General features: G+C 32.6%; 1 protein-coding gene across 6 annotated transcripts in view; it reads right to left on the bottom strand.

Annotated features, from left to right (window-relative positions):
* dac (dachshund family transcription factor) overlaps positions 1 to 15,072 on the bottom strand; it is a 218,567-nt gene that overhangs the window by 125,088 nt on the left and 78,407 nt on the right. For 4 of the 6 annotated variants that reach the window (XM_089171329.1, XM_015317706.2, XM_015317701.2 and 1 more), the window contains one exon: positions 1,855 to 2,003. In XM_089171329.1, coding sequence (XP_089027455.1) covers positions 1,855 to 2,003 — 149 coding nt within the window. The remainder of the gene's footprint in view (positions 1 to 1,854; positions 2,004 to 15,072) is intronic. The other 2 variants (XM_015317702.2, XM_015317705.2) reach the window with 1 other exon arrangement.

Raw genomic sequence — 15,072 nt, 5'->3', positions numbered from 1 at the left:
GTAATGATCGTTAGGTATGAAGGTACGATGGGTGGTTCCAATCGTAAAACAATTATACAATTACCGCACGGCCGTAATTAATTGTCGGCCGTTTCAACGTTTACCCCGACGAGCTTGGTTGGCTGGAGGCACGGACCGCGAACGCCGCAGCATTAATTCATTAACGTTGCCCCGTGAAACGTATTTGCTCGTAAAATTGGTCGACGGGCATGTTCACGATTATTTGCTTAAACAATTTCCGAACTGCGTTCGCCTATCGGCATGTAGCTACGTACGTACCACTACCCAGGTAAATGTATGTCTATGTATGCAAGTATATGTATACGTATGATGAAGGGGGGAGGGAGGGGGAGAGAGGAGGGGTGTCGGTGTATGTAGATAGGTTTAGGTGTATGCTGCTTGCCAACCAAGTTTAACGATTCTCTCTCCGTAATGTTAGAATAGATGTCGTCCTGGCTCTTCCTCTCTTCATACCAAGGATACATAAACCAAAACGTAACTTCCGATTAATTTCTCAATTTCTCCCAATTTAACATCGCATCATACGTGAAATAAGATTAACACCCAAACGAATCTATCTAATTTATATCGAATATTGTATAATGCGATCGATTCTATGATTTTTATGTTATATTATTTTCATTCGCGGTTTATACTCAAAATTATATATTTTATATTTTTGATATCACAAGAAGAAAATATTATTAAACCTTCTATATGATCAAAATGATCTTTGAGATCTCTTTTTACTATTTAAAATGATATATTATAAATATTATTTGTTGAAAATAATTAATGTTCCAATAGTCAGCATATTTGAATCTACGAATTTCTTAATTATACTTATGTTGGTAATTATACAAACTAAAAAAAAAAAAAAATACAAATGTTCGAGAATCGCACTTAGAAAGGATATTAGGTAGGTACACAGCTGTGTAGAGTAGGTATAATATCAGTAGCGGTATTCCGATATATCGGCGAGCGCGTCCGCCGTCACCGCAGGCCGCAACACGAGGCTGCAGTTGCAGTTAATTTGCTCACTCCAAGTGTGTTTGATTCCCCTAATTAATTGATCGCTAGGGGTCACTGTTGGACCGCCGTGTACACGGATGGCAGTAATCAAGTGTGTACCCCTTGCAACCCAGAGTTACTTGCGTTTACGCGTACGCAAAGCGCACTTTACTTGTCCGTTTACGATCAGAACTACCAATCCTAAGTAACTTCCTCAAGTATGATCTATACTTGAATTATCTAATTAGAATCATAAATTAGCGTATTAAAATATGTAAATAATTATATAATATTCAAAATATTGAAACACGATTGCAATAACTTGTTACGTTAATGTGTCCTTTGTTTAAAATAAATTATATATATTGACCCACCACGCGTGACCCATTCATTTACCTAATCGATTAACGATACTAAATTAAAAGAAAAGAAAATTAATTAAGTAATATACATAGATGAGTTAATAAGTTTTGAACTTGATATATAAATGATAAAGGTTAATCTTCATCATTAAGAAAAGTTATTTAAAATATTATAATTTAAACATTTTAATAATAAAATGTATAATAATTTTAAAATTGAGGTTAATCGATTTAGCAAATGAATAGTTCATTATAACACCTACGTTCTTAAAAAAAAAGTATAAATATATATATTACATAAATAACGAAGATTCTAAAAATATTCCACAAGATCTCATTACCATGAAAAAAAAAAGTAGTATTTTAAAATGAATAAAAAAAAAAACAAAATAATGAGATGTAAGGCTTTCAATAGGCCTATTAAAGTCTTCCGCAAAGGAAGGAGTTAAATATATAGATAGATGCTTAAATAGAAGCTTACCTAGATGTCCGTTTTCATAGTAATCGCCGTTGTCCATCCTGTGTTTTTTCAAGGAATGCTGTGGATGATGACCAGCAGCCGCTGCTAGGTGACTCGCTGCGAGGCTCAAACCAACGGAAGCTCTCTTTGGGGGTCTTCCTGGCCTGGAGCTGTACAGTGGTAGAGAGTTACTGTGGTTAGAGACACCTGTTTTCGAGGTAACATTCTTACCCCGACTGTCGCATTCGAACGACTACGATCGTCTTCTATTCAAACGTTCGTGTACATAAACAAAACAGAGATACCGAACAACTTTACGACGCATGAACTCTATTTATTATATATTCAATAAAAAAAGGACAATCAAAGTCATCACAAGAGTATAAATACAAAACATATATGTACGTATTTTATTCAACAAGTATTTTTCTTCTTTCGTTTTCTTTTACGAATCGTATATCTAAACATTGTACGACTTCTTATAATTTGTTCAATATTTTTATTAAATATCTCTCCGATTTGTTTATATACGTTATAGATATCTAATAATAAGTCGTGAATCCATCCAAGAAAAATCTTCTATTCAGTTTTATTCGAAAGAATACAGTGAAATAATATAATAATCGATCGATTGTGATATTTCATGTAGAAAAGTGAGATTTTAACGATGATTTTCCGGCTGAATTCACTGGGCTGTTTTGATTTTTTTTCTGAACATTAAAATTTTTGACCGACCCCTCCGTTCGGAGATTACTTCGAGTTTAAAGAATGGAAACGATAGAAATAAAGCATGAAGAGAGTAAAGAAAATGGAAAAGAAAAAAAAAGAAATGGAAGAGGGGTTGAGGGTGTGGGAAGAGAGTAGAAACAGAAAGATTCTATTCGAATGGACTGTGTGTTGCGCGGATCCATCAAAGAAACACACCCGGGACCTTGTGTTTTCAACCGAAAAAAAGATTCGAGAAAGTTAGCCACTAATCTAGAAGTAGATGATATCGTGTGAACGTTTCAAGAACGCAAGCAAGCTTTTACGTGACTAAGGGAAAACGAAAAGTCATTAGGATGAACTTTGAAAGAATTAACTACCCAACACAAAATTTCTTTCTTTCTATTCCAATTGATTTTCGAGAACTAATTCGAGCGTAAATTACAAAATATATAAATGTCTATAATATGATTAATAATTTGTATTATAAATATCTTAAATATCTTACGTTGTTTATTAATATGAAAAGAAAATAATAATAGTTTATTGAAAGTAGTAATAGTAAAATAATACAATCTGAAAATTAATTATTTCGATAACAAACAATACGCAAGATATTGAAATTACTCGTTTCTCAAATTCAATCTATCCCATATGTTAAATAAAATTTCGAAGAAAAAAAAAGAATTATATATATATACCTATATAGTCTTCAGTCACCGCAAGATATAAAAGCCATGAGAATGGTCGAAAGATTCATCGAGAGGTTGAGAATAGAAAGGAAGAAAATATAAAAGAATCTCTTTTCTTGAAACAATCTATACGTTCGTGATGGCGATGGTGATAGCGATGGTGATGGTGATGGTGATGGTGATGGTGGTGGTAGCTTGATGCCCCGTGCGGTTAGCAGGGACGTTCATTTTTCATAGGCGGCAGGCGCCAGAAAGTCAGACACACCACACGCGTTCAAAAGATATATCTACATACATAACATACGTCCCAACAAACGTCTTCGTCTTTCTAACGTACACAAAACAAAACGCGATCTTTTGCTTTAGCGAGAAAATATCCTTAACTCGTTGCTGCTTACCCTATCCACTCTTCTCGTGAACCTTTCTTTGCTCTCGATATAGCACCTATGATGGGACGATGCATCGACTGGTTCTCAACTTCCCATTTTTTTCCCTAAGCATTATATCCTTTTTAAATATATCTTTCTTTTCAATTTTTCTATCTCTAATTAAGAAAACAAAAAATACAAAATCTATTTTGATATATTACAAATATGTTTAAATTAAACTATATCTATATATGTGATATTTAATAAAATCACGGAATAAAAATAATCTATACTATATCATTTTCTTGATCTAAGACAAAGATTATTAATTCAAAAGAAATTCTAAATAAATATCGTCGATTAGAATTATATAAGTTTATACAATATATACAACAACTAATACACCAATCATTTTAAATAATAATCAAATATATATCTTATTTTATTTTATTACAAAATAATTCATATTTTCACGAAAATAAAGAAATAATGTTTGAATGATTATTTATATAAATAGTAAAAAAGATATTAATAAGAGTTGAGAATCGCTGTTTGGTAAGCGAGCAATCTCATAGTAGTCAAGACAGATTTGTAAATCTAATTTTTCATCCCGTCTTTCTGCCAGCCCTCTCACTTTGCCCAGAGTCTTCCTCATCCTCCCTATCTCTTTCTCTTTACCCTACACACACACACACACACACACACACACACACAGACACACATACACACACATGAACATAGGAATACAGGAACAAACGCACTCACGTATACTTGTACATATAGACATACACTCTTTTGCACTCACTCGCTCATTCGCTCTCCTCCTTCTTTTCCTCTTTCTCCCCCCACCCCTTCTCCTGTTATTATTCTTCTTCTTCTTCTTCTCTTCTTCTTCTTCTCTGACGCCTCTCACGCACAAGATATCTCCAAACGATTCTCAGACGGCCGGTTTATACCGGCGTTGATCTCTTAAACCGCTTAGCTTCGAGTTACACCGAAAACAAGAACGCACTCTCGAACGCTTAGATCCTCATAATACGCACTTGTTTGCGTATAAACCGACGAAACCAGAAAATCCTCGGAAAGAACCAAACGTTAACCCTTTTTTTATTCTTTTTCATTTCATTTATCCACTATCACGAGCAACTATGTTTTTTATTTACAATATCGACAGATAATGCGACAGGTACAACTTAGAAGACTTCAAAGTATATCGATTCTTTTTATATTTTTTCACGGTATACGATATCCATGAGTTTTTTTTTTTTTTTTTTTTTTATTAATTTGTTCCTTTATTGTTTGTTTTAATATCTAAACTCGTTTCTCTTTTTCTTTTCTCTTTCTCTTTTAATGAAAAATTAACATCTACTGTCAATATTTTCTCTACTTATTATTAAATAATTCTATTATTTTATTTGTATACGTTAATTAATATCAATCGTTTGATATTGAAATAATTTCTATTGCGAGATTGTTAAAAAATATGAAAATCGTTAGCAAAGTAGTTGTCGCAATGCCAACGCTCAACGTGCGTTTTCTAATCTGAGCAATTTGAAATCGAAAAGAGAATTGTATTATAAATAGAACCGATCGGCTATCTGCAACGCGGAACGAAAACACGCTTTCTCTCTCTCTACCGAGTCTAATAACTATCTTGGATAGAGAACTTCTAGTGTATTTTCACCATAAATTACGTTTCCGTTCGTATTACTGTCAACGGTTCTGCCTGAAGAAATTCGAGATTCGAGAGAAGCTTGAATGTTGTAATTGTTAGAAACAACGTTTCGTTATATGAAAGAGATCACATTTTTTATTTTCTTAAAAAAAAAAAAAAAAAAAAAAAAAGAAAGGAAAAAATAGAAAAAGAAGAAAAAGAAAACTGAAAAATGAATAAAAGTATTCATAAAAGTATATAAAAATAATTATTTCGAAACAGGTGCGCTTGTTAACGAAAGATGAATATCAAATGGTATATAAACTATACCTACTCGAATGTTACACATGTAGCAATTACAGTGATCATTAAAATGAGTATATCATTGAAAAAAAATAATACTGTCCAAGTGAAATACACGCGTAACATTAGAGTTGTCGTTGGAACAGTAATGAAAACAAGTAAAAGCGAGCGAATGGAAATTGTAATTACCCTGGCGATTCGTACCTTGAAAACAAACTGCAGGTCGGTAGATCTAAGAAATATCATCGTACGTTCTTTCATTCGTTCGTTCGTTCGTTCGTTCGTTCTTTCGATCGAAAATCGTGATTAGATTCGTCGGTTACGATCTTGTAAGCGGCGTTTCTCGCGCCGAATCGCGTGTGGGATTTGCGTTGATCAGAGGCCAGGTGCTCTCTACTCAACAACAACCAACCAGGCCCTCCTTTCGATTCGATCGAGCTTCTCCGCCTTAATGATCCTTGCTACTACGATCTCCAAGAGCAGACGTTTCGAAAGAGCTGCAGGACGATATACCTTATATCTATGTTTGTGTTTTATATATAGATACGTATATGTATGTTTCTATCTATGTGAATGTATATTTGTTGCTATGTGTCTGAGAAAGAGGGAGAATTATAAGGCTTTTACAGACGACTGGGCGTGCAACGATCCATCGACTTCGTTAGATCGTCGCACCTTTCCGAACATTCTAACATGTTTCTATACATGAAATATTATTTTCATTTACATATAGGTCGATGACTTATTCTACTCGTAGTTAAATTTCTAAATAAATGTATTAGAAATTTAGGTATTTCTTTTCCTCATTTGTCAAGTTTTTACCTTATTCTTCATTATTGTACATGCCTAATTATTTTGTTTCTATTTTATTTTATTTTATTTTATTTTATTTATTATTTTAATATCTATGATTTTTTTTTTACAATTTGCAAATTACAAAAATACAATAAATTAATTAAAATAAAAGAATAATCTTATAATTTACTATTTTTTTATTTTTTATTATATATATCACAATCCGCTATTTAATTTAAAATGATATTAAAAAATATAAAAAATTATGCACGTAAAAGTTGAATAAAAGAAGAAGAAAAAAAGATAATAAACTTTTGCGACAATGTTATAATCTATTTTTTTATCCGAACAAATTTGTTTATTCAAATGCATTATCTATTTCTTTCTACTTTTATTAATTTCTATGTATATCGAATTTAATGAGAAGAAACGTTGATAATAATGAACAAACCGTTATTATTAGCATGTAAAGTATTGTCAGAAGAAAATAATAGTTCATCATAAAGTTTAAGACAATGCAATGAGAGGAAAGATAGAAACGAAATGAATCCTTCTTTCCCCTACTCTTCCTCTTGCAATGTATGTATGGGCACACGATGGATCCCGTGAAGATCCGTGATCCGATATCTATCTCGATTCTTTTTAAGAGGATGCGCGCATTACGATTTACGACGTCCGCCTTAATTGTCTTAATTACTCCACGTTGCTTCCGTGGAAAGCTGCCTTTTCCCAAGATCGGAATTCGTGAGAGATTTTGGAAAGTTTTCTTTACAACACGCACAAATATTATTTCTATATGTATATACGATTTCACTGATAGTTAATTCAAAAACAAACAAAAATCATCATCGATACCCAATACCATCATTTTTAAATCAATTTCATATTTGTTTTACTAAAATACCAATAATATAAAATAAAATGATATGTCAATAATAATTATGTTATATTATGATAATTTTAATATCTTTTAAATCAATTAGATATAATATATCTAAGTATATCTAATTTAATAATACAATATTATATATATCTAATATAGTAATCTAATATAAATTTAATATAAATAAAATAAAGAGAAATCTAATATAGTAAGTAGATATAGTATATATATATATATATATATCTAATTTAGTATTGTAATATTATATACTAACATACCAATATCTTTAATCCAATTTATTTTTGTCTTACAAATCTAACAAAAAATTATCTAAAAAAAATAATAAATCAATTCTTTTTATGTCTACAATTCTAACAATAATTCAAATAAGAAATAAGAGAAAAAAGTCAACATATTGAAAAGTAAATTGAAGAAAATATTTGTATACGATAAGTGCACTTAATTCAAACATTTTTTTTTTTGAAATAAAAAATAGGATATAGGAGAGAGAGAGAGAGAGAGAGAGAGAGATAGTTGGAGAGTAAAATCATGCGATCATAAATTGTCAATTTCGAAGTCAATTTGGTACGGGCTTACCAATCGGCTGCCGGTTAATTTCAAGGTGAATTGTGTCCAATATGGGTATATTATTAATGGCCCGACGAGGGATAGGGTGCAACGAGGAAGCGCGAGGAGGGTTGCAACCCCGTTTTCGCGCATTGCCTAAATCTATCGCTCGGGGCCGGCTCGATGCTCGCTTTGGCTACGATCTGCTTGTTACTTCGGTATTCGGCATTCCGGATTAAATGCTCTCTGATGTTGTTGCAGCGTATAACTCTCTCTCTCTCTCTCTCACTCTCTCACACTCTCTCCCTCTTTGGAAACATATGCACATACGTATATTATCGTTGCATGTGCGAATGATATCCTTGTCCCCTTATCGAATCTCGGCATATCTTTTATCTTCTTCTATCTTCTATCTTTCAATTGGATTTTGTCTTTGTTCTAATGTTTTCCTTTTATTTCTTTCATATTTAATTTGATCTATTTTTTTTTATAATATTTAGTAACACCTTTCATTTCTCTCTTTCTCTCTCTCTCTCTCTCTCTCTTTATCTTTCTACTGTACATTCTTTCTAGTTCGTCAACTTCCGGATTTTTAAAAGTAAACATGGCACGTGACTTGAAAAAAAATACGACACAAGGAAGCCTCTGTGTATAATCCAGGAGTGGACTACGCTATCTTTTAAATTACGACATCTTATCGCATCCGTTGCTACCGTATTTCGACTCTCCAAATAACAAAAATGTAAAAGAAAAAAGAGAGAGAGAGAGAGAGAGAGAGAGAAAGAAACAGACAAGAAAGAGAACTTTTAAGCATCTATGGGAAAATCATTTCTTGTGAGAAATACTTTTTGTTTTTTAAATTATACGATTCCAACATCTTTCCTTCTAACCAAAAATAATAGTAATAATAATAATAATAATAATAATAGTAATCGTAATACTAAAACGCCCGTTGATGCACTATTTTTGCTCTTTAACATTAATTGTTCCTTTTTTCGTGACTATCTTCTCATCCTTTCGAAAAGTTGCAAACGCCTAGCAAGTGAGAAAGAAAAAGAGAAAGAGAGAGAGAGAGAGAAAGAGAAAAAGAGAGAGAGAAGCACCCTCGTATCGTAAAGCCTCGTCGCGTGCAATTCCCGTCATAACAACGACTTCAATTTTCGTCAAAAGTCTTTCGCCGTTATCGTCGTCACCGTCTCTCTCTCTCTCTCTCTCTCTCTCTCTCTCTCTCTCTCTCTCTTACACACACTCTCTCTCTTTCTCTCTCTTTAACGTAGATTCGACCCTTCGATTTCTCGCTTTATAAACTCGATTGCTGCCTGAAATCCAAGAACGGAACGATATTTTCCAAATTATAAATTTTTACGAGGACCCACGAACCTTTCCTTTTTTTCTTTTCTCCTACTCTCTACTTCTTTCTCTTCTACTTATTCGCTCTCTTTCTCTCTTTTTTGCTCTGTACGTACGTTTTTTTTTCTTCTCTTTTTTTTTTTTTTTGTTATTTTTAGCTTCATTCCCTACCACGCACCCAGCACTTTCTTCCACTTCCAGCTTTGCTCGCCCTTCACATCGTTGCAATCCTGTCAGTCGGATTGGATTTGTCCGATTTCACACCGTCGAGTGGAAAGGGAGATAAAAGAAAGGGGCGAGTTGTTCCACATCTCGCGAGCCCTTTTTTTTCGAGAATTCTCCATATCCTTTCCCTTTCCCTTTCTCTTTCTCTTTCTCTTTCTCTTTCTCTTTCTCTTTCTCTTTCTCTTTCTACCGCGATTCTCCACTTCCCTCTTTTTTAAACGAAAAAAAAAAAAAAAAAAGGAATAGAAAAAAATCGGGAACATTTTATACTTTACGGATCGACAAATTCAACAAAATTATTAGGTTCGTTATCTTTAGTACTTTAGCAATATCTCCCGGTCGACTACGTTTTTTCTCAATTACTATTCGATCAATTCCCCACACATACATGTAATACATAACATATATGTATATTTATGTATTCGATTTCATAAAATAGAGAAGATGTTAACTCTATTTTTAAAACTTTCGAAAATTTCTTACAATTTTTATCGCAATTATATTAAATATTTATCCCAAAAAATATATTACTTATATTATTATTATTATTATTATTATTATTATTATTATAAAATTACTATCGCGTGAAAATAAACGTCCGATATTAGAATAAATAAGTTCAAAATTTGAGAAAAAGATGATTAAAACAAATAAATAGGCAAATTCCACCAAATGATATGACATCATCGATAAAAATGAAAAGTTTAGAGATGGAATGAGATATTTTTAAAAATTTATATATGTCCTTGTTATTAGAAAAAAAAAAAGAAAAAGATGTGGGTATGAATTCGAAGTAAAAGATGGAAGAAGAAGAAGAAAAACTTCCCCTTGGCGATGCGCTGGTAAAGAAAGAGTATTTTCTAATAACCACAATGTAAAGCCGGGGGGGTTGCGTTACACAAAAGAAATCTTTTTCTCCACCGAGGGTTTAGACTTATCTTAGTAATATTGGATTAAAACTTCTACCTATCTCTCTTTCTCTCATTCTTTTTCTTCTTTGTAATATGTTATTTTTATTGCTCGTGGCTTTGCATAATACTCGTTGGGGTGCTCGCTACCCTTGCAACTCTCCCACCCCCAACTAAAGCGTTCTCTCTCTTTCTAACGTGTTATGTTACTTCGTCTCTTCTTTTTACTCTAGCGGGCTAATTTTAATTTTTATACCGGTACCGTGTTGGGGAACATTACGATTTCGGTACAGCTTACTTATTTATGTTTCGAACGAGCGCTACCATATCGGCCTTATTAGCTGAATTATCTAAGTACTCGTAAGAGAGAGAGAGAGAGAGAGAGAGAGAGAAAATGAAATAATCACGATACTGATATTACGATTGTATGAATAATTAATTAATTTTGTTTTGTCTTTTTTTTTTTTTATTATTTCAATACAATAATAATTTTGTAAATCTTGATTAGAATAATATTTATAAAAATATCCGTTATATTAAATATACTCTAATAATTACAATATTATTAATAATATTATTTACAAGAGAACTGTTTTTATCGAAAAAAACAAAAAATAGAAGAAGGGAGATAGAAGTTCCAATTTCAGGAACCCTAGCGAAAGTGTAAAATATCTTTATTACTAACAGATAGGACACGCAATGTTAACCATCCTAGCAAGTGAAGTGTGAGAAAGATTAACGCGAGCATTTTTGGTGAAAAAAAAAAATATAAGAAAAAAAGATGATAGAAAATCTAATATAACTTGGTATCCCCTATTTTACGTCTACGTTTGATTTAATACGTGGTGAATCATCTAAGACATAAATATAATAAATCATTCTATATTTGATAACATAATTAACATTAAACAAAATTTGTCGAGATATTAAATTGAAATTAAATTAAAAAGAAAAAAAGAAAAGAAGACAGAATGAAATATCTTTCTCTCTCTTTTCTCTCTCTCTCTCTTTCTCTCTGACTCTCTTTATGACATTGTAAGAAAATGATAAGGATGAAGAAAGTGGGAGCAAAACATCGGGGCAAATAATCGGAAGCGTGACGAGCCTTGAGGTAGATTTCTCAAAGCACGCGATACTACTTCGTAGTCCTAAGGAAGTAATACCCGATAATACCTGTATTTGCACGTGGCGTATCGGGCACGTAGCTATTCTCACGAGGTGCGTTACATCCGCGTAATCCAGCCAATCTCGAGGACGTGGCCTAGTCTTTGGAACGTGTAATCCTGCCAATTTGGACCGCGGATTATCTTGACTCGCGAACCTGACTACGACTACGACGAGGACGACTAAGAGAGTGTGTCAACTAAACATACAATTACACCTCTACCTCACATTTTTATTTTTATTCTTTTTTTTTTTTTTTAAATTACAACTGAGTAAGTGACAGAGAGAAAGAGAGAGAAAGATTGAAAATCAACAAAACCCTTCGAAGAAGATTTTGTTTTTCTCCAATTTCTTTCTGTTTAATTTTAATTTTTATTATTAGAAAACAATTTTGATTTGTTATTCGTGTAATTTGATATTTACTCAAATAAATACAAAAGAGAAAGAGAGAGAGTAAAAATCAACGTTAAAAAAAATTCAAACAAGTCCTTTGAATTCTATTTTCTCCAATTTTTTTTTACATTTTATTATTAACTTTCGTTATATCCACATTTTTTCATTCTCTCTCACATAATTTTATATTATTTATTTTAACTGCAATTAATATAAATTATTTTCCAAAGAAATAAATATTAACGTTGGTATGTAATTATGGTGTTGAATCGATTTAACCGTGTAAATAAAAAAAAAAAAATAAAAAAGAACAAATATTACTAGAAAATGATATAACAGAAATGAATAAAAAAATAGAGGAGAGAAAAAAAACCGTACAAAGCTACACGTAGATACACACATGTATAATTATATATATTTTTTGTTATCCTTCTATTTATCATTCTCTGTCCCTTTTACTCTTTCGTCAACAATTCTCAAAAGAATTCTTTCCAGTCGTGCGACTCTCGTAGTCGTCGATCCGTAACAGGACAAGTTCGATCGGCTTGAAATTCGATTGGACCGCTCGTCGATCTCGATCCTCTTGGTACGTTCGATGATCTACCGCGACATGTAGTCAAAGAAGATACACAGAGACCGTGTGGATAGTCAGTTCTCGCGAATCGTCTTGCCACGTTATATACCAAACACACATACACACACACACACACACAGAGACACATAGCATACAAATATATAAACATATATACCAAGCTCGAATAAAATATATCGCCTCGTAAAGCGTTCGCGGTGGTGGTCAGCCATTCAAAAGTAAAAGAAAAAAAATCCAAATAAATAGAAAGAAAGAAAGAGAAAGAGAGAATGTATGTCGAGGAGAAAAGCAGTGTCTCTCATTTCAATAATTCTACGATAAATCCGTAGAACGCCGGCTTTTTTACGACTCACGGTGGAATAAATAATAAAGGCGAGCCCTTTGAACATATCTTTTTCTCTCTTCCTCTCTTTCTCTCTCTCTCTCTCTCTCTCTCTCATTCTTTCTCACTCACTAACGTAACGTTCTAGCTCAGCTTTTACGAGCCACCATAGAGAGTGGTCCGAGTGTCGGATCGAAATAATAAGCGCGGGGTGGTCAAAAGAGAATATGCGAAGGTGGGGGGTTGGTTGGTTGGTTGGTTGGTTGGTTGGTTGGTTGGTTGGTTGCTTCAAGGATACTCCTTGCTATATTCCTCGCATAAACTCACGCCGACTTATGACCGAAACCTCGTAGTCACCCCCCTCGACGTTCTCATCCCTCTCCCTCTCTCTCTCTCTCTCTCTCTTTCTCTCTCTTTCTTTCCCCTCTAGCGTTAGTCAGGCAGCTTTATTAAGTCGTTAAATCGCGAAATCGTCCCCGACATTCGGCTTAACGCGAACAACGGGATCGAAAAAGGATACAAAACAAAAAAAGAAAGAGAAAGAGAAAGAGAAAGAGAGAGAAAGAAAAGAAAAATATATCCGTCGAATTTTTCTCGATTATTTATTATCTCAAATAATATTATCGCGTTTGATTATCACAATCGTAATTAATAAAAATTTATTGAACCGATCAAAACTTAAAAGCTATTGTTTGTCTTGAGAATTTCTCTTACGATTAAATGAAATAATAATTAATATCGTAATTAAATTCATAGCTATAATTCAAGTGACAGAAGGAAGGCGATAAAGAAAGAGAGAAAGAGACAGAGAGAGAGAGAGAAAGAAAAAGAAAGAGAAAGAGAGAAGGAAGAAATACCTAATTAACGAATTATTTAGTTTTACAAAAGAGATCTCGAGAGATTCGATCAGACGTCGAGGGGTTTCACCGCAAACTCAACGTTTACAATAACGACAACGACGAGGTAGAAGTAGAAGAAGAAGAAGAAGAGAAAGAAAAATAAGAAGAGAGGAGAACAGAAAGAGAGTATACAAAGTTACTTGGACAAATTGTAATTAAATATCGAACATCTGCAATTATTCTCTTGCACCTGTCCTACATCTTCCCTTCTTTTTTACACAAACATATTTTTTTTATGTGTATTATGATTGTAAACGTATTGAAAAGTAAACAACAATAAAAATTGTTAGAAAATGTACATACATAAATGCTCATTATTTGCTTATACACATACTCACACAAATATCTTTTGTAAGAAATTGAAATCAAAAATGATCGAGTGAAACTGCTATAAACGTCTAGATTAGAATAAACTAACTTGTTATTTCTAATACGATCCTGTCGGAGGTACTCTCAGGATACATATATTATTTCTCTCGTTTTATCTAGAGTGGAAACGTTATTTATGACGACGTGGTTGGACACGAGAGAGAGAGAGAGAGAGAGGAGTTTGTGTGTTATGGACGAAGCCAATGAAAGATGAAAAGAGAAAGGAAGAGAGTTGTTGTATAGAGCAGAGTAGTATAGAATATAGTAAAAGAGGAGGAGGAGGAGGAGGAGGAGGAAAGGGAGGAGAAGCGCGTGGACGTTGTCGGTTTGCGGTTGACCCGTGCCGGGCCGCACTCTGATACCTCTGCGGTCACGAGTATGCCGACACACCCGGGCTACTACAGCATCCGTAACAATGTCCATGATGGAAGAGGTGGTCTATTGTAAGACGCTGAAAGACCTATGCCTAACAAGTATTTATACCTTCTGACTTATCTTCTTTAATATTTTCTTTTACCTATCATCCTACATTTATTCTATTTATGTATTCATTTACGAGAACCTTGTGATATTATTATATATATATATAATGTATATACTATAAAGAAATAAATTAAACTTTATGAATGATATGACGCATATTTCAATCTTTGAATTTGTATTATTTAATTATTTTCTATCTGTCTATCATCTATATTTTGTTTTTATTTGTATAATATATTTAATTATATGGTCAAAGTAAAATTATTTTTTAGTGATAGTATATCTATGAAATACAAAAATAAGGAGCAATTATGTAAAGGATCTAAAAAAAGAAATATATTGATAATAATAATTAATAATGCTTAAAAAGTATTTTAATCATTAGATTCGTGTTGTTCAATATTTTTTATTATCTATTATATCATCCTATATTTTTTTTGTATCTAAATATTCAATTATAAGTAACAGCAAAACTATACTAACTAATTATAAAATAGAAACTACATACAGAATAGTCTATAATTATTGAGACGACAAAATAAATATAAAGAATATACAAATTATTTT

The sequence above is a fragment of the Polistes dominula genome, unplaced genomic scaffold (assembly GCF_049000335.1).
Source record: "Polistes dominula isolate Pdom_NZ unplaced genomic scaffold, Pdom_raw_medaka contig_31, whole genome shotgun sequence".
In the NCBI taxonomy this organism is placed as follows: domain Eukaryota; kingdom Metazoa; phylum Arthropoda; class Insecta; order Hymenoptera; family Vespidae; genus Polistes; species Polistes dominula.
The sequence above is the reverse complement of the archived record's forward strand: the minus strand, read 5'-3'. Positions and strand labels throughout refer to the sequence as shown.